General features: G+C 39.8%; 1 protein-coding gene across 1 annotated transcript in view; it reads left to right on the top strand.

Annotated features, from left to right (window-relative positions):
- The window catches only part of LOC146383596 (matrix metalloproteinase-17-like), an 89937-nt gene that overhangs the window by 32975 nt on the left and 35389 nt on the right, over window positions 1–21573 (top strand). Inside the window, exons 2-3 of the mRNA XM_084934928.1 lie at window positions 2309–2441; window positions 2657–2792. Coding sequence (XP_084791054.1) covers window positions 2309–2441; window positions 2657–2792 — 269 coding nt within the window. The remainder of the gene's footprint in view (window positions 1–2308; window positions 2442–2656; window positions 2793–21573) is intronic.

Genomic DNA, 21573 nt, shown 5'->3' on the forward strand with positions numbered 1-21573 from the left:
TAGGCAATCATAAGCTGATTGCACTTTTTTATGGGAGAAAATCACCACTGATATTGTCTCTTGAGTCACACAGTCAATTTAACTATTTTAAATTCTTTGACCTCTTCCACTTACCCATGACATTACATCCTTTCGGGAAATTGTTATTGTTTCTTATCTTCTGCACTGTTGTTGAGGGTCAGCTCAATTCCCCTGTAAACTTTTTCCAAGTCCTCTGGACAGAAAGCAAAGCCAAGGATGAGGAGGGAAGTAATCAGGGAGCAAAGTGCTTCACTAAAGCGAAGTCATTCAGTTAATGGGATTTTCCCAGTGTTGTCGGTACAGAAAAGATACCTCGCTATCGATCTCTGTCACTCACCTCTGATGAGTGCTGATCAAAAACCTATTTCAAATCTGCTATCTCTTATTGTCTGTCCGGACAGAAGAATGGAGGAGGAGGCGTTAGTGGAGATAAGACAAAAGAAAGGAAAATAATAATTAAAAAAAAAAATCAAGGTGCCAAGACAACAAAAGAGCTCTGGTCGGAAAGAGAAGGGAATAGAGGAGTACTCAAGTTGCAGCTCGGATGCTTTCACCTGTCACATCTTAGATGTTTCAAATCTATTCAAATTGACTGGAGTGCGCTGATTGGCAGCCACTTCACTGGTCCCCAAGATAAATAGAGATGCAGTCATCATTTATTTAACAAGAATTAGCCATAATGCAGAAAGTGTGTGGATAATTAAGTACACCCCAGTGTCAGTTGCTTGTAACCGTTTTATCAGCAATAACTTGAAGTAATTGTTTTCTGTTTGACTTTATTAGTCTCTCATATCATTCTGGAGGGATTCTGGTCTTTTGTTTTTGTTTTTTACAATGTTGTATCAGGTCATTGTGGTTTGTGGTTTTATTTATGCAAAGCTCTATAAAAGTCCCACCACAGCTTAGGTCTAGACTTTGAAAGAGCCATTAAAACATATTGATTCTTTTCTTTTTCAGTCGTTCTGTTGGAGGTTTACTGCTGTTCTTGGGATTATTGTCCTGTTGTGTGACACAATTTAGGTCAAAGCTTTAGCTGTCATACAGATAGTTTCACTTTTGACTATTGAATACTTTGGTACATAGAAGCACTCAAGGTCCCCAGCTCCTGTGGCAGGCTAAATCATCACCCCTCCACCAATATATCTGATAGAGTATGGAGTGTTTCTGCTGATATATTATGTTTGGTTTTTACCCAATGTGGTTCTGTGCATCATGATTAAACATCTGACTCTCATCCATTCCAGAAGTCTTATAGTTGGGAATTTGCTTGGGGTGAATATGCTGGGATGTCCATTACTTTTTTGTTTTGTTTTCAACATTCGAATAATCTTTCTCACTTTAAAATGATGGACTCCAAATTGCTTGGAAATTCCCTCATAACATTTCCCAGATTTATAGGCACTGACAACTGCTTCTTTAGGATCATTGCTGAGGTTTTTTTTCCTGCTTGGCATTGTGTTAAAACACACCTGATTGCTCCAGACCAGCAAACTGCTTTTGTAAACACTTCCTAATGATCAGTTAATCAAGTGCATTTGATTACAGCAGCACCTGACTGTTACTTAACCTCTTAATTCATATGGAAGCAATAAGGGTGTACATAATATTTCACACACTGGCATAATTTTCTCAAATAAATAATGACACGGTGTAATATGTTGTATTATTGTATATCTCAGGTTTATTTGGCTAATTTTAAGACCTGTTATGGACCAGATGTTTTGTTTATTATGTCCTTATACATCAATTTTAGAACTGAAAGAGGTTGGACTTTTTTACATCTTTGTATATATTATATTTTGACTATAGTTGCTGATGAAACTGTTCAGCTACATCAAAATCAATATGCAGCTCACTGATACAGACTATCACAACATGTTGTGATTATGATAGTCTTACTCAGTTCCATTACTGCAAAATATAGAGGACTGCAACAAGTATGTAATAAATAATTAGAGGTATATCGTAATGACTCCATCATATTTCAACATTTTTAAAGCACAATAGTGAATGGTTGAGAAAGTGGATCAGTTTTTTGCTAATATTAGACTTTCACTGATCAGTGTTTACCAAGACATATACATGCTCATGGAGGAACAAAAAAATAACTTATGCAAAACAATTGTCCAGGTAGGATTGTATATCAAAGTGCAATATCTAAAGCAGAAAACCCAAAGAGCCTCCAACCTTCATAGCAGTTTTAGGATGCTTAATATCCGTGAAGTATCTGAGTAAACTCTGTTGACCCGATGTACCCTGTATTCAGATGTATTCTGTTTCCTTCCAGGACTGGCTGAGTAAGTTTGGGTACCTCCCGCCACCCGATCCCGTGACTGGCCAGCTTCAGACCAAGGAGGCCCTGACCAACGCTATCAAAGCCATGCAGAAGTTTGGAGGGCTAAGAGAGACTGGAGTGTTGGGTATGAGGCTGTGTTTGTTTGAAGCGGCTGTGTGAAATCTGTCACATTTGCTGGATGGAGGCAGCATGCACTGAATAACTAATGACATCCTGTAATGCAATCCAATCAAGAAAACCACAGACTATAGCCACTGAATTTTCCATATAGTTGAATCAGCACCTCTCTGATGCAATCAAACTCCTTTCTCTCTCCCTTCTCTCTCTATTTGTTTTTAGACCAAGCCACCCTGGGCCTAATGAAAACACCCAGATGTTCTCTCCCAGATGTGTCTGAAGCTGAGGGCACAATGGGGCGCAGGAAACGAAGCCTGACTCCTCAGAATAAATGGAATAAGAGACATTTGTCCTGGAGGTAAGGGTCATCAAAATTATTATTATTATAGCGATACAAGGTACTATGCACACATTCATACATAGATGGGTGACCCAGTGTTTAGTATTAGGCTACATTAGGGAAAAAACATTTTCTTCCATCTGTGCATCTAGATTACAGGACGCTTCTTGTGATCTAAAGGCTTCTATACTTTAGATTAAATTTAGTTGAAGGCACATTCATTTTGTAAAATATTCTTATTAGAGACCTTGAACCAACATCAAACAAGCCTGTCCTCTCAGAAGATGCACACATATTCCTCAGAATTTGTCATGAGATGTTTCAATTAAAGTGTTTTCTCAGTATTGCACCAAGATACCACAAGTTAATATAAAAATTGTATATACCGACACTAAACTCCACTAAGAGAACATTAAATGGTCTAACCGTGTAGTGCTGCTCTAATTAAATGAGTTTTCCATTGAAAATCTGTCTTATATCTGTCTAACTGTAGTTAGACTTAGTTATGTGGATTTAAATGTGATGAAGAGTCACTGCAAATTAATTAATTAGTTAAAACCGCAGAAATTTCAGAACCAAATTGTAGGAAATCCAAACTTACCACGTTATTTGTACTCAGTTGGAACCACTTTTGCCTTCAGAATTGGCCAAATTCTTCATGGTATAGATTAAACAAGGTGCTGGAAATATTCCTAAGGATTTTAGTCCATACTGGCATGATCCATGATGGACATCTCTTGTTCCACCACATCTAAGAGGTGCTCTATTAGATTGTATTCAAAAGGCCTCCAGCGTCACCAGATCTCAAACTCATTGTCATGTTCAAGAAACTGGTATGAGATGATCTGGGCTGTGTGACAGGAAGTAGAGTGGGCGATCTACCAAACACAATGTTGGTGGGTTTTATCCCTGGCTCCTTCAGCCTGCATGTTGAAGTATCGTTGGCCAAGATAGTGAGTTTCCACCGCTGCATACATTTGAGTGTGAGTGTTTGATTAGGTTAGGTCAGTGGTTCCCAAACTTTTTTTGCTGGGCCCCCCTTTGTTTTACATGAAAAATGTTCGCGCCCCCCACCCCCTAACACATCCTCCAACCACACACACCCATATTTTGCTCCATTGCGGTTTATTTCACACCTCAAACATTTAGTAAACAATTAAGCAAATACAAGTAATCTGCAAAAACTTACAGGTAGAAAGAAAATAAACTACATCCACACCTACACAGGTATTTTTGAAAACGCAGCTGTTTTGTCCACACGTAAACGGCGTTTGGAATCACCGAAAACTGCGATTTTTTTAAAACTCATTTTTTGCTTTTACGTGTGGACGAGGAATACAGAGTTCGTCAGGCAACGTCAAAGGTATGTGCCTTTTTTCACGTCACGCTGTGCGCCATGTTTTTGTTTACATGAGATGAATTGCAGAATGGCAGATAGAGACAAAATACTGTTACTATTAATCTGACTGTCTTCAGGTTTTACACGCAGTTACTGTCCCTCCATTTACAAAGTCAGAGGCATCACAGTGTAATTATTTTATGTGTAGTTGTTTTTTTTTTTCCCTGTGTAATAATATTCAACATTGCTATCAATACATTTTTTTTTTTTTTTTTTAAATGCCTCTCTGTGCAAAATGGGTTTAAAAACATAGACAACTGTGGGATACTGTTTGTCCGTGATTTGGAGAGCCAAGGGAAAACCAATTCTGCAGTGGAGACCTACCTCGGCACTTGTGCAGGTGAAACCAAAGGGAAGATATGCTTCACCATATTTTCTAGTCTTTGGCTTAGAATGAAGTTGGTTTGGAAACATATTCAGCTATGCTTCATCTCTTGCTTTGCATTTCTGTGGGCGCCCCGTGCTAGCAGTGTCCAAACGTTTTGTTTTTTTCCTTTTCATACCGTGCCATGGCTCTGCGGCGGGCCCCACACTTTGGGAAGGTCTGGGTTAGGTTAAGTTTAAATACAATGAGTTGCTGCAGTGTGATTTGTTAATTATGTGATAAAGTGGCTGGTCAGTGTATAATGGCTGTCCTTTTTTTTTTTTTTTTTTTTTTCAAAATAACAAGGAAACCAAAGTATATTTAGAAATCGAAATGTTAGTAGCCAAAAGTGTGTGCTTCAAACTACTCTGAACACTTGATTTCCTAAGTTATGTGCTTACCTCATCATGGTCATCGCTTTAGGCATACCAAACCTTTGCGCTCCGACTACTCTAGAAATAAGCTCAATAAGTCTCCCTTTAACTGTTGCTAAATTCAGGCGTTCCCTGTGTTGTCATGAATTATGAGGTTTTATAAAGTATTGTATTTAGGTAAACAGGAAACTGAAAATTGTTTGAAGATGCCAGCCAACAAGAGTGGATAATGCCCTAGGTGTGCTTTAAAAAAAAAAAATCTGTAGTTTAAATTGTGATGCTTTTTTGTGTTGAGTCCGAAAGGTATTGAAGTTGTCATGATCAGGCTGTGTGGCAGGCAGGAAATAGGACCCAAACGCAAACTCACGGGAAAACAGGACTGAACTCAAAATACAGCTTTATTGCTGACAAAAGGTAACCGCGATACAAAATAACATGAAACTAAACTGGGAAGTACTAAGAAACTGACTTACGAGGAAACACACAGAGGGGCACACAGTCATGAGGGAGAACGCGACACCGAACTGAGGGAGACGCAGACATAAATACACAGAGGGTTAACGAGGGAAGTGGGAACACATGGGGAACACAGGTGACACTGATAATCATAACAAGACACGGCAGGAGTAAATGCAACACTGACGGGAGACTGTCAAAGTAAAACAGGAAGTACACAGAGGTTCAGACAGGAGGAGAGAGAGCACAGGGAGAACACAGACATAACGGGCTGGGGAAAACATGGAATAAAACACAAGGAGAGACGAGGGCTCACAGATACACAGAGGGGCACACAGGGGGGAAGAGTCACAAGGGGAAAACACATAAGGAACAACGTAACAGAGCAACCCAGGAAGCATGGCCTAAATAAGGAACAATACATAAATACATGAAAACTAAGAATACTGGGCCACCATGGCCCAGGACCATGACAGAAGTGGTTTCTAATAATGTTTTGAAACATAATGAACCTGATCAATGTAGCCTTTTGATTTTTTTTTTAATGTTGTAAATAAGAGCAAATCTTAAGTCAAAAACCCTATGAGTGACTTTCACTGAATTACTAGCTGCAGTGGAACCTTACTTGGATGGCTATGGATGGGAGAAGTGATGAGCTATGCTGGTTTCAGTCAACAGAAATACTTCAAATGCTTTGAGGATAACGGTAACCATTGACCTGCTGTCATGGTCCTGTGTCTTTGACTCAGTGTTGAGTTTGGACTTTCAATGTCTGTTATTTAACATTTTCAGTTAGACTCTTATTTTGTTAATGTTGTGCAGTTCGAGTTTTGTTGTTTTCAGGCTTTAGTTTTAGTTATGTGGGTTATGTTCACAGTTTGTATTTAGTTTTTTGTCTTATTTGTTTCCTCCATGGTCCCTGTCTTATTGTCAAGTCTCTCTTTCTATGTTAGGTGTCTTATTACAACCTCTTTTATTTTGGTAACCGTGTCTTGTGTGTTGTTTCTGTATTACTTCCCCTGTCTTGTTTTTTTGGATTAGTTTCAGCTGTGTATCATTACCGTGGTGTGACCCATATTTGTGATTTCATTGGGAGCCTGACTTTGCCTTTGTTCTTTGTTATGTTGTATTGTTGTCTGGAATTGTTTGTTCTGTTGGTAGGTTTTTGCTATCTTCAGCCTCAGTAAAGGTTTGCTTTCAAATCAATGCAATACAATTCATAACACCTCCCATCAGAGTCTTGCTAGGGTTCTTGCAAGCCACCCAATAAATAAACAATAACCCTAGAACTGGTAAAGAAAGCAAAGAGGAGATTATTTCTTTAGGCTGCCTTTGAATAAAGTTGGTCTGGTCATCCGTGACCATGCGAGGAACCAGAGAATACTGTTAGACCATGTAGGAGGAAGCAGTGAAACATATGGTTGGTCTGTGATTTACCCACACTATCAGCGTTCATTCAACATTGAGCTGCCATAATCTCTTGTGTGGGAAAGTGTGTGTGCAGAATATGAAATACACACATGAAATTTGAAACACGGAAAGCCAGCACACAAGCATAGACAAAATACAAAATATGCACATACTCACAGGTGTATGTGCATGTCTCTCTCCTGGTGGGCTTTAACTGTCTTTTTCTTCTTTTTGCCTCTTCTTTGCACCTCTGTCAATCAAACATCAGCTCACTCTACTCAGAAATAAGACAGCCTCGACTTCAGCCCATAAAACACCTTTGTATTCACAGCAGTCAGTGCAGATCCAGAGAGATTTTGTTAAGGTGCAGATTTTTAGTAATTTACCATAACAAAGTATTGAAATTCTGCATAAACTGGCCTCTATTGGGTGTTTTCGGTTGAAGCTGTAATGCTTGCACAGAAATATCCTGTCTGCTTGGTTTAGAAAATTGTTGTTTTTTTTTATCACATTATTTGTTGTACCTCTGCTTTAGATATTTAGATTTTATGAGTGAATAACAGAATGTGTGGCTATCAGCTAATGGGTTGGATGTAATGTGACAGCCATATAAAATGTTTATTTGCCAAGAAGAACAGTTAGAAGAAATAAGAAAGAATAATATTTATATATCTGAAATTTACATTTTGCAGCATACATTAATTTGAATTATTTCATCATGCAGTGAGAATGTCACTGTGTATGGGCGAAATCTTTATTGATGTTACATTAATCTGAGCAGAGCAAACAACAAAATGCTAACCACACAGATGACTAAAAATAAAGAGGATAAATATACACATTGCTCACAAGAAGTCAAAATAACCTAGAAGAATAACATCGTGTTTTTGGCAAAGTGGTTCTTCTTACATATTCCATTTCAATAAAGCAAGAAGAAAGTAAAGGTGAAGATATCTGAAGGGAAAATATAAATAAATAAAAAACCTGATCATTAAATAAAACATACAGCTTTGGAGTCTAAGGGACTTCAAACAATGAATTGAAATAAAACTGCAATTACAAAATAAAAGTGATAATATTGCATAATATTTTATAAAATTCCTTTGGCTTACCTCAGTGACTCAAAGTTTTATGGTTCATTGTACAGCTACCTCAGGAGAAAGCTTAAATTAGCATGTACCCACACCAGGCACGGCTATACCCCCTCACCGCTGACCCGCTGGCCTGTGCTCGCACTGCACTTAGTAATCAGCAGGAGCAATTTGTCCCCGCAGCTCAGCTCCTCTCTCATACTCGCATTTTGGGGTTTATTTTATGAAGCACTGGTCCATCTCACATATTTGTCATTAACAATAGCCAGTACTGTGGTGTATGGATGACATAGTGGTGTCACTTCACGGCAAGAAGGTCCTAGATTTGAATCCAGTCTGCAGCCTTACTTTGTGGAGTTTGGAATATGGGAGGAAGTGGGGACACAGGGGAGAATATGCAAAGGCATGCAGGGGATTAAGTTTATTGTGTGTATGGCTGTTTCTACCTGTGACAATCTGTAACCTTGGCAAAGTGTACCATGACAGCTGGGATGGGCTCCAGTCGCCCCTCAATTAGATAAGTAGAATAAAATGGATGGAGGGTCTTGATAAAGAGATTTTTACCCAGGCAGTTGTAGGTTAGTGTTCGGTAGTGGTCAGGAAACAGTTCACTTAACACCAGGAGACAGCACCCAGCGATCACAGTACTCAAACAAACCCTCTTGACGGGTCCAAAGCTGTCACACACTGAACAGATAGGCTGGCGTGTGTACCTCCTTAAGCCACAAATAACTGTTGCTGATGGCTGGTCGTTATTGGGCATTCTGTGATCTAGTTACCTAGGTAACCTTCTAATTTATTTACAACCAGGTTATATGTTAGTCAACAGTATCCTTCCCAGGATACGGGATCCCTATTCTTTAGTCACTCAATGCGGATTCTGTTTTTTTCTCTCTCTCTCTCTCTTTTTTAAAGAGTCTCTAGTCGCCACATTGCTGTGAATTTTTTTCCTGCGTGGATATAGCTTTTTTGTTTAATTAAATTAAAAGTGATTCACAATATAGTAAAGTTTGCCATATTTAATGCACAGTTACCGTACTTGCATTAAGACTGTGATGGTTCAGTTTTGTCTTTGTCATACAATATGCAAAAGCAAGAAATAACTGCTTGTAATAGCAACATAACATCAATAAATAAATATTATTATTATTATTATTATTATTATTATTATTATTATTATTATTATTATTATTGATATTGCTGATATACAAACAGTAAAAAACATGCAGAAAGAAATGGTTTTGATAAATGGTTATAGCTTTTAAGTTCCAAGACTGAGATATGTCCAGGAGTTTCATGTTCTGCAAAATCATAAGCTTGGTTAACAATGATTATGCAGTATCTGTTTCTACTGAAGACTATATTAATATTAATCACATCCTTTCAAGTTTTAACGAAGGAATCACGGTTAATGCTTAAACAGAACTTTGATTTTTCTACTGGTGTTCATAGAGACATACACGTTCATTATATGCAGCATTTCATTTGTGACTCTTTCGGGGTCCCTCATCAAGCTAAGGTCTTCACCGTTATATATTGACTCTTTAATTAAAACGTCACATTAAGTTACAGTGAGAAGCAGAGACTCGCCCACTCGCTCCTGATTTAGCTCACCTCAGCACATTGACGGCATCTGATTGACTGGCACTTCACAGTCTCCCCTGCTTGTTCACACACATCATTCACATCATTATGTTCTGGAAATGTGCTAGGAGTAGGTGATGAGAGGTGGGTGTCAGATACTTCATGCAAAGGAATAAAGATAAGGGGCTAGGCTATTTATTTTAGCATCTTAGAATTAAAGAATGCATTTTTCCACAATAGAAATGAGTAAGTGATTTTGGCTATGTTTTTTTTTTCCTTTGAGAGCCTCTTTGCTAAGCTTGAGCCCTTAATCCCAATTTAACTCCTGCTTACCTCTTTCCTTTTTCTGTTGCACACACGCCGACACACCACGCTTCACTCAACCAAGTATGTTATAGACATCAACGGCCTAGTTGTGTAACAGCTCACTGTTAGCTCATTACCTCATATTGTTAGCCCATTATCACAGCAGACAGCAAGGCAGTCATTAGCAGTCCCACTGATAACTCAAACAGATAGGTGTAGCGAGCTGAGCAGAGCTGAGAAAAAAAACAAAAAACTAAATGGGGAGGATGATGAGAATAACAAAGAAGAGAAGAGGCAAACATGAAGAGCAAGATTGCATTTTTTCCCCCTCTACATTCTACATTCATTAAATCATGGAGCTAGATTTTATTGGATTGCAAAGTCACCAACTCCCATCCATCTCTTTAGACTTGCACTATCATCTTTCTAATCAAGTAAATGAACAGAGTACAAGAACGAGCGGCGTAGGAGCCCAAACACAGCCTTAATGACCACGAAAATGAATGTAGGTCCACAATGGCATCATTCTCTTTACGTATTGCGATGTATCATCATTATATTTATGTCCTCTTAGGGTACAGCCATACTAATTTGTTTTAGTTTTAAAATGTGTAACTTTTTATACATTTACGCCTAGCATCCAAATAAAGACTTTTAGAAACAGTGCTGATCTAGTGAAAATGCTGACACCCACATTCACTTTTCCTTAATGGGTCTCATAGCTAAAATACACTAATTATGCTCACATACTTTTACTGATTTTCCTCTTCCTTCGGGGTGATCAGTTTCCCATTCCTAGCCTTCCTCTGCCAGTAGATAATCTCACCCTATTTGCTTTGCTATGACTCCTAACCTACGTTTTCCATGATGCCAAATCAAGCAAACCAACATCTGGTCAACCAGTCATCTGCTTTCTTGCACCAGCATACCCAGTGCATGTGAATGATCTTGTGATCTTTTCAGAGACAGAGATTATTCCTGACATTGTGCTAAAACACTAGTGTGGACAGAGCTTGTTTGATTCTTAGAGCTGTGTTTTTAAAAGATAGATACAAGATAAAGATGTGGTTGGATTTCAGCTTCGAAATATTAAAGAAAAGGACAGGATTTGCTTTCACTAACATTACAAGCATTGAAAAGCGCCATATTTTTAGGACACCATGCTGTTGAATTCCTCCTCATCTAAATATAACTACCTCGGACACCCTTCACAACTCAGCCAGCAGTAAATCTTTATTTCTTTTAATAAATGGAACCAGAAGGGAAAAAAAAAAAAGAAATCTGCACATATAATGCTACTGTTCATCTGCAGTACTCATCATGAGAATGGAAAAAAAACCAAAAGAGATTCCAAACAGTGGTGGCACTGGAGGAAAGTGACAAAGATGCGAGAAATATGTGCAAACTTAATTCCTTTCTACATATTAAGACCCCAGTAGCACAGGTTTGGAGTAGGTCAGTAGGTCACCAACTAATAACCAGTGGTTGCTAGGGAAAAATGTTTATTCCCTGACTGATTGTCAGTGGTTACTGGAGATTGCTGGCAGTCACTGTGAAATCGATTGCAGACTCGCAGACCTAGAGACTGGTCACTGACCTCCTGGAAGCGGTTGGTTGCTAGAAACTATATATAAACTAAACTATAAAAACTATGTATAAATTATCAGAAAATTATTAAAACATGATATGCAATCTGTTAGGTGGGATTTAAGGCTCTTTAAACTTCTTAAGCAATTTTAAGCATCCTTAAAGATCTCTGAACTCATCGCATGATGATCCAAGACCGTTCTCTCTTCCCACACAGATCACCCATACCACAATTCACGGATAGTCTGTGTCAGGGTTTCTGGGTCGTTGACCCAGTATTTTCAGTTCATGTTCACTGTTTATCCTCTGCACGTTCCACTTCCTGTTTTGTGTTAACGTTACTCTGTGTGCATTATGTTCTAGTTCTTATTCCATGCATCGTTAGTTCAATTGTGTTCAGCTGCTCACTCACCTGTCACCTATCAGTCATTGTTCAGCCAGTGTATTTAAGTCCTCAGTTCTCTCCTGGTCGGCGTCGCGTCATTAATGTTGTCACCACTGTCTATGCCCCATGTTTGCCTCCCAAGTTCAGATCAGTCAGCCGTTCATTCAGTCAGTCAGCCATCTCCTGTTTTCGTCATTCGTCCCTCACAATAAACACCCTGCATCTTCACCGTGAGTCCTGCGTTTGAGTCCTTTTCTCCACATCCACTCAGCAACCTCTGACAAGTCTGTATGAGACGAGAAGACATATAAATTAAATCTCAATTTAAAACAAAGTTTTTTGGGAGGGGGGTTTGTACATGGTGTTTGCACAAACACAGGTTTACTCTGCTGGACGGAATGAATGCCATCAGTAATAAACTGTCTTCTCAGCCCAGGCAGAATGCACCTTGCATTGATCTTATATATACATATATGAGAAATGCCTATACTGTAGAGCAAACGTGCCTCCCAGAACAAATGAATCAATAAAATTCTATTTCTATTGCACCTGTCATACGGGTTAGCACAGTTCAAAGGGCTTCACTGATGAATGGTCACAGGACACAAGACGCACAAACCAAAGAATGAAATAAAAAATAAATTGAAATGATAAACATGGAAATGACAAAGAATAAAAACAGGATTAAAAGCATCAGTAATAATGATGATTATAGAAAAGAGTTTGATCGAATCTAGACTAAAAGCTGGTTAAAAGAGACTGAAAGAAATCACAACACTGAAAGCTATAACCTGCCATAATTCTGGCACTGCGAAGTTCTCTGAAATTGTTTCCCTCTCCTGGCATTTGAGGCCACTAACCTGTGAAATTGCTTGGTAGATCCTTAAGAATAACTATAACACCATTATCCTATTAGGGACCCAGATTTCACATCAGCATCGTAGAGTCGGTGACTGCAATAAACAGGAAAGAAAGAGAATGAGGAAAGAGGGAGATGCAGACTGAAAGGGGGAGAGACCGATATTTTTGGAAGAGGGTAGACTCACGCAGAGCCTTTTAATTTAGTGACTTTCATCTTCAGCCTAAATGACATGACGTGTGTGTGTGTGTGTGTGTGTGTGTGTGTGTGTGTGTGTGTGTAAGAGATATATATCTGAGAATTTTTTGGTTTAATACACAGTCTGAGTCTGTCTGTGGAATATTTTCCCGTTTTTGTGAGTCTGTGTCTCAGTGTTTGAGCCACATTATACATGTGTGCATCTAAAATGCATATGAATCACCATCTGCTATATGAGCTTTCAATTTGCAGGGTAATCAGCTTATGTCTACGGAGGGTAGTGGAGCACAGGAGGTGAATATTAGGTGTGTGTGCCTGTGTGTTTGCGTGCACATGTACTTTTTAGCATCACTTTTGATGTCAGCTCATGTCTCTGTGGAGCAGCAAAACCACAGGAGGTAAAAGCCTGCTGAGAGGCTGAAGGCGGGGGACAGCAAAAGAGCGTTAGAGGTTTCTTCATGTTTTTCTCTCCCTCACTCTGCATTTTGCCATCACGCTCCACTTTCCTCCCTGCCTGTCCTCAACTGAATCATCACTCTGTGTTTTTGCCTGCAAAGGTCTTTAAGAAATATGCGGAAATTAAAAGTCAAACAGGTGAAATGTAATAAGAGTGTGTGTGTGTGTAGGTGTGTGTGTGTGCCCGCGCGCGCCCCTGCCTGTATCAGCTTAGGTTAACACACACAGCATAGACACAGATACACACCTCCCTGCACAAAGTCTAGTTTGCTCTTACTTATTTGTCAAATGGAGGTCCAAATTATGCCATGGAATTAACCTAGTCATGAAAATTAACTCAACTTAATCAGCCTTCTGTCCATCCAACAAATTTCAAAGCCTTAATCAGGTATTCCTAATTCGTTGCAATAAGCACAATGTGCTCCTTCTGGTCCCAATTCCTTTATCTTCTTCCACCACCTTAGACTTAAAAGTCCACAGTCCAGTAATCCGGAAACTTCCAATAACCTGTGGCTTATGTTGAATTATCAAAAAGGAGGAGGTGTGATCAAAAGGTTCAGGAAATCAGCCTCTAAAAATCAAAAACCTAACCTGATTTTCCATCCATTTTTGGTTTTTTAATATCTTTTTTTTTTTTTCATCCACCCTTGTAAATGGCCTGTATTTGTATAGCGCTTTACTAGTCCCTAAGGACCCCAAGGCGCTTTACACTACATTCAGTCATTCACCCATTCACACACACATATTCACACACTGGTGATGGTAAGCTACATTGTAGCCACAGCCACCCTGGGGCACACTGACAGAGGCGAGGCTGCCGGACACTGGCACCACTGGGCCCTCTGACCACCCTCTGACCACCACCAGTAGGCAACGGGTGAAGTGTCTTGCCCAAGGACACAACGATCGAGACTGTCCAAGCCGGGGCTTGAACCGGCAATCTTCCGAGTACAAGGCGAACTCCCAACTCTTGAGCCACGATCGCCCCAATCGTCACCATGGCTGCTATTTTACAATCTTTTCCTGTGTTTCAACACTTTGATCCAGGGACAGGAGAGTAATCGGGACAGTCAGTCAGATTTTTGATGGGCCGGTTCACGTTCTCCTCTCTCTTGGGCCAGTTTGGTGGGGAAAAATTATTTTGACAATTACTTTATTTTCTTCACAATTTCAACTCTTCTAGCAGTGCAACCCCTGCATCGCAGTCAATCAGATGGGTTCTACCAATGAATCAGAGATATTAAGAGGAAAACATTGTTTTAAGGTCCCAGTATGATCTGTGTAATATTGCATAACAACTTTTAATGGCATGTTTTTGGAGCATCAGAGCTGCTGATATGCCCGCACAATGCTTCTGATCCCGATAAAAAGAGGCCATGAGTAAAGGGACAGTCTTTACAGAATTAAGTCATTTAGTTATTTAAGTCATTTATTCTAGTGTAGAATATAACACAGTGAGAACAGACATGATTGATTCTAAATGGCATCAAGACATTCAGAATATATACACATAATGGTAGGTAGCCTAATTTTAGCCTATTAAGACAAATTACCTATATTGTGCAGCACAAATGAACTGTGAACTATTATGATAGAAACTGTTAAAAAAAAATTAAATACATTTCTCTACCGTGAGAAAATGACATGGGCCAGTCTTTGGCTATGAAACTCCCAGGTTACCAGATTAAAAAGGGGCAGTACCTGGCCCCTGCTTTTGTCCACCTTATTTTTAATTTACTGCTAGTGGACAAAGTCCAAAAAAGGAAATTTAAGTTACTGTATGTGCTGATGTCCGTAAAAAAAAAACAAAAAAAAACCTCCTGCACTTTCAATGTGCTTTGTGCAGGCACGCAATGGCAGGATGGAAAGCAGTTGTAGTTGTTTCTGCTGAATGTTCTCCCTCAGACGCCTCAGGTTGCTACGTGAGAACGCGTTGACAGTCTCTCCCTGTGGCCAGCAATTCACAGTGCGCAACCGATGAGCACCTTCCTAGTCTCCACATTTGACACACTGCCTTCTGGCTTGGAAACTATGGACTCTTCAATAGAAAATTGCTGCAAACTGCTCGATTTTAGCCACAGACCCAGCTGTCATCACTGAAGATGGTCCTCCACGTGAAATCTTAGCCAGTTGATACAGAAGTTGCTGTTTATGCACATACTTGTAGTGAAATTGCAGGGCGTGCAATGTGGGTGGTCAGAGCGGCGCTTGCAGAGGATGTCTGGATGTACACAAGTATTTTTGTAAAATAGAGATTTTCCACTTAATTTTGAAGAGCTGTCAAGCTGTCAATAGGTGGCAATATAACCTAACTGGAATTTGCCAATCAGACACAATAACAAACAATACATGGAACTAAAGAGTTGTTACATACGTACTCTAATCTAACGTTGTACAAAGAAAAACAAATGGCGCAGCACAAACTACATCTGGAAGATGGCACCTAGTACAGCTGATAAGAAAGCCAGAGTTGGATATGGAAGTATTTTGCATTTGAGGTGGGAGTAACTAAGGTATGAAAATTGATTTGCAAAAGGCAATGTACAAATGATGTTACTGCGTTTCTTGGACTAACTGAGAAAAATATTCCAATTTAGTGAAGCACTTAGAAGACCACCATCCAGATGTGTTTAAAGAATTCAAGTTGACTAAGTATCCGTTCTCAGAAACAACATTCAAAATATTTTCCTTCTCACGTTATCCTCCAATGTTTGCTACAGCTGGCACTGCCGTTGTGAAATCAACATTTTAACCATTGGATAAAATGTTTCCAGTCTTAATCATTAAAATTTCACTCTGTCTTTTCAACTAAATATCATGTTAACAACTATAGTAATTGTCTTGCCATCATGTCAATGAGTTTTTAATAAAGGAGTTTATGTTTGAGTACATGGGATGATCATTTTGTTTTGGTATTGAATTGGATATGAAGAACCATGTAACTCTACTGTGTACTGTGACCAGCTACTAAATGTCTGGCAGCATGACATCTGTAGTATGAACATGCCAGGGAAGATTTAATTTTGCAGGGTGTGGGGCCTGTTGTGGAGCTTGCGTCTGCTCTGTGCAGAACTCGCATTTCACCATCAGTTCTCACTTAATGTAAATGTCATTTTTGCAAGATGACAAAGACATGAACCATTTTTTTTCTTAAATATTTCCATTTATCAGTGACGACTTCATTATTTTGTGCTAAGTTGGTGCAACTGCCAGCTAAAGAAAAGAAACATCCTCAAACCTCTAATTTTCTACTCCTCAGTTCACACCCATGTATCACTGGCATTAAGAGGATAGTATCTAATCTGCTTCCTCCCTTTCGCTCTCTTTCATGCACGCTCCCTCTCTCGTGCACCTCCGTGCTGCTTTACAAGCCTGCAACAGAAGCAGCTTTTAAAAAGCTTTTGTAGTGAGGAACATTTTTTGGTGGATGAGGAAAGGAGACATCTCTGTCAGAGATGGAAATGTGTCTATGTGATCACTGATCCCTCTGAGTGTAGTAGCCCCGAGAAACGCTGAAACATAAGGAACTCGTCATTCTCATAGAGAATAGGCTGCTTGACTCTGACTAAAGTTAGAACTGTGGAAGATGAAGCCACAGGGAGTTGTCAGAAATATTTCTGTAATAGGAGAGTTGCTGTGTTTTTGCTTGTTATGCTCCCTTTTGCTCACTCTCCCTTATAGTATGTGTCCGTTTTTCTTATGATGATCATCATCTATCCACTCCCTCCCTTCATCCTGTTCACTATCGTATCTTTTGTTTGAAGATTGGACAGTGTGTACTTCTGAAATAAAATAGTTTGTCACTTTGTGAAATTACTAAAAACAAAATGTAGAATTGTATTTTTAAGTTGTTTAATGCTTAACAAAGTTTAGTCCACAAGCACACGTTTTACTTTTGGAGACGAGCAGTGTCTTTCTCCGACTCCCATTGCACATTGGCAAACACGCTGCTAGTCAGCATTGCTCACCTGAATTACAACTTTGTTTGTAGAGGGTATGTATTAACTTTCAAGCTTCTGTGATAAGCTGTCAGGTTTGGCAGGAATTCACACAGCAGCCTCGGTGCTCAGACAAGAGGACAAACAGTATGTCTTTCTAATTCACAGGGCTCAGAGCACCGCAGGCTTTTTATTTGGTGTAGCAATTACAGAATTTAAAAGCAAGGCTGAATGAGACTGAGATATACTTGAAATGGACAGTAGACAAAGCTGTTGAAATCACTAAATGTGAGAAAATGCCATATGCCGGAAGTCCATTATCACTAGAAAAGTGTGGCTACGAAGGACTTGCCAGAACAAACTGCCCCGGGAGCTCCCAGAATGTAGAGAAAAGAAAAACAAGAAAAACGAATGAACTTTTAAAAATGATCATAATGAACCACTGTTCTTCATCCGTTCTTGAATAGCAAAACAATGGGGAAACGATTCAGTCGGAGGAATGAGTCATCATTGATCAGCAAGTCCTTAATCATAAAGAATTCAAGTATGAACTGAAACAAATGTCAAACAGAAGGTTTGCTTGACAGGAGATTTGGCTTTTAAGGTGACAAATTCAACAAAAGAAGAGATGGGAATGACAATAGAGGGTTTTTTTTTTTCTTTCTTGGAATTGTTTGTAGTGACAGAAGCTCCATCTCTGAACTTATTTGTGACCTAAATGTTTACAGTGATTGTCACACTGTGAGTTTGGCAGGCCGATAACTGGATCAGCTTGTCTAAGCTGTTCATACATACCAAGGATTTTGTTGTGGAGCTAGATTTTTGCAGCATAAAGGGCAGACGAGGCCAAGAGGGGCAAGTAACACACTGAGATTCTGGAAAAGAACAGTTGTAATCCTGTAGATTTAAGCCTTTGTGTCTTGCAGCAGCCCAGATTACTGGTACTAACAGCAAGGCTGGTCTGGACGGACATTTTCTTGAGCAACCACTTTGTCAGAAATAAATTAAAAGAAAAACTAGAGTATAAGTATATAGCTTAAACAAACTGACTAATGCTTTGATTTTAATTAAAATCTTTTTTTTCCCCCTCATAATGCCAGTAAAGTAGGTTCCCTCGCTGTGCACCCTGTCACCTGCCTATCTCTTGCCTATAGGGATGGGTACCGGTATGGTTCTGACATAAACGGTAGTTACCAGACCGAAAAGCAGCGCACATTTCGGTGCTTTATTTCGGTGCTTTTTTTCCTGAGCTGTGATACACTTTAGATTCTAGCCAATCATTTTAGGTTTCCGAGGATAGTAGGCGGGTCCAGGTACGTACGTTCTTTTAGAGCAGAGCTACAGATTAAAAATGCCCAAGGAGGACCGGTCAAATGTATGGCTGTACTTCACAGCAAAATATGCAAACTCAGCAGCCTGCAACAAGTGCTTTAAGCTGATACTGTCAAAGGAGGTAACACCTCAAATCCGATGAAACACCTGGCGACGCATAGCGTTTTTTTTTAAAGCCGAGAAATGCGCCGTATTTGATAGCTTGCTGTGAGACCTCACTCCGTGCACATCTACTGCGGGTGGGTTGCCAGTTATCGGACCCGGAGCAACATCCCCAAAAACCCGAAGAATAGAGTCCTGGCCCCTAGCCCTGCCAGTGTAGCAGAAATGATGATGATGATGATGATGGCAGCAGCAGCCGTTCTTCTCTGCGTGAGTAGCTTAATGTTGTTCGTGTGTAATTTACGTTGAGTAGGCTCACCACGTTATTACATTAATGCATGTAAGGTGAACTAGCAAACATCATCATAGCTACATGCGGCTGTCTTCTTGTTTGATGGCAGGTACTCCCTTCACCCTGGCCAAAAAGGCTAAAATGACCAAAGAAAAAGTGGAAAATAGTTAAACACGAGAGGTTTTTGGATAAAGTTTGTGTTTTTTCCATTGATTAAGCACTGCTTCCAGCCAAGAGTGATACCATATATGCCCCATAGCTGCAGAAAAGGCTAACATTGTTATCTTTTTACAAAAAAACAGCTGAACATGAAAGGTTTTTGGACAAAGTTGGTGTTCTCCATTCTTTAAGCACCGGTTTGAGCACCGTTTAAGCACCGGCACCGTTTCAAAAGTACTGGTTTGGCACCGGTATCGGATAAAACCTAAACGATACCCATCCCTACTTGCCTATGTGGACATTTCCTGTTGATCAAATCTATAGTATGTGATGTAGAAGCAATTTTAATTTCATGCCTCATAGGACCAGTTGAGCCTATTTTCTTAATTCTGTGGTGGTGATTTTTTTTTATAAGTGGATTAAAACATCATCCAAACTGAAAAACAGTGTGGTGTCCCTTGAGTAAAGGAGAATTAATTTGTAAGCCAGTTTATCCAGGATTTAATGAAAAGCCACAGCTCCGCTGAAGTTCAGCTCACTCTAAAGGTGTTCACCTTCAACTTCCCCTGCATGGTTTATATTTACCCACATTTGCCTTTTTATAGGTTCTGTTTCCTCTTTCATGTAAATTGCAGCACAAATGAATGCAATGCAGGTGGTCTGACAGATGGTCATTTTTGCTTTGGCGCAGGTACGTGTAAAAGTTGTGTTACCCAGAGCTTGTCTCACACGACGATGTGTGCCTATCTGCATTTTCAAATTGCCTTCTTTAACATGTCATTCCTGCCTCAAGGAAATTCCCAGCATGGAAAACTGGGACTTTGTTATATAAAACTATTCAAGAGGTCTAGCTAAAATAATACAGTTAGGTGTTTAAATATTTTTTCTAATTTTACTTTTTTTTCCAATTTTAAATGAAACAACTCCGATGCAGACAATGACAGCCTGAAGTCTTGAACTCATGGACATCACCAGATGCTGGGTTTCCTCCTTTTTAATGCTCTGCCAGGCCTTTACTTCAGCGGCTTTCAGTTGCTGTTGTTTGTGGGCCTTCGTGTCCGAAGTTTAGTCTTCAAGTGAAATGCATGCTCAATTGAGTTAAGATCAGGTGACTGACTACTGCTTCTGTCCTGTGTCACATCATCAATAAACGCTGTCAATGAAATCAATAACATTTTTATGCCCAAGCCATTGTCTGCCTCCACTGTATTTTATAGACGATGTGGTATGCTTTGGATCATGAGCTGTTCTATGGCCTGTTTCGAATTTTTGCCAACAGAAAGCCTCTTCTCTGGAAAAAAAAAAAAAAAAACAACAACAACAAACACACAAAAAAAAGCACATGGACTCTGAAGGGATGATGATTTGGAGTTTTACAGCCACAGGACCTCTTGACTTTGTATACAGAGTAGCTCATGGTCGTGCAAAGTATTAAAGAATTAAATGTAAGGCAATCTGCCTGACAGCTAAAATTTAGCTTTAACTGGGTCCCAAGGACAGCAGCAAATCTACAACAGAAAGTCCACTTATCTAATTCAGGATCGCGGGGGGGCTGGAGCCTATCCCAGCTGTCTTAGGGCAAGAGGCAGGGTACAGCCTGGACAGGTCAACAAGTCTGTTGCAGGGTTAACACATAGAGATAGACAACCATTCGCACTCGCATTCATAACTATGGGCAATTTAGAATCGTCGATTAACCTAACCCCACTAACTGCATGTCTTTGGATTGTGGGAGGAAGTCGGGGTACTCAGACCCTGGCCTGATAGTGGAATTGAACTCAGGACCTTCTTGCTGTGCTAACCACTGCGCCACTGTGCTGATTGAAATGTTGTGGCGGGACCTTAAGAGAGCTGTGCATAAGCTGTGGGCGTCGAGGATGGTAACAGGAATGTGCCATAATTTCTCCACAATGATGTAAGAACAAATACATGCAGCGATAACATACAAACACACACACAAATTAAAAAAAATAATGTATTGGCATGTTATTCCTTCACTTATCCATGATACTAGCCTGAAGCTAGTTGTAATGGGAGGATAAGGTGGCATTCACTCTTCTTATACTCTGTCAGTATCACACGCTGATTAAATTTCCTAGAGCAGCCTGCAATGGCAAAATGGCTTCTTGTATTTAGACAAAGTGCGCTTGTAGGGACAAAGAGGGTAAGTGCATCATGTAGAAGCAGAGATGAAGGAGGGGGCGAAGGCTGATGGATGGAAAGAAAAGAAAAGAGATCGTAGAGACAATGAGAGAATGAAGAGGAAAGGGGAAATGGGTGGAGAGGAGGTGGGCATACTTTGTTTGACATTTGAGTGGTTTTCTGTTCGTTTCTAATGTAGCTATCAGAAAGGAATGACTTCAGAGATGTTATACTGAGTGGTAAATGAAGAATAGAGAAATGTAAGAACAGGGTAAGGCTTGTAAGGTGTTCCCAACAGCTGATGCCAATGTCGCGAATGCACATTGTATTCTCCAGATATTGGGACGTAAGTGGCAGCAGCATCT

The sequence above is a fragment of the Perissodus microlepis genome, chromosome 7 (assembly GCF_051167445.1).
Source record: "Perissodus microlepis isolate ML-2025 ecotype Zambia chromosome 7, ASM5116744v1, whole genome shotgun sequence".
Taxonomy (NCBI): Eukaryota; Metazoa; Chordata; class Actinopteri; order Cichliformes; family Cichlidae; genus Perissodus; species Perissodus microlepis.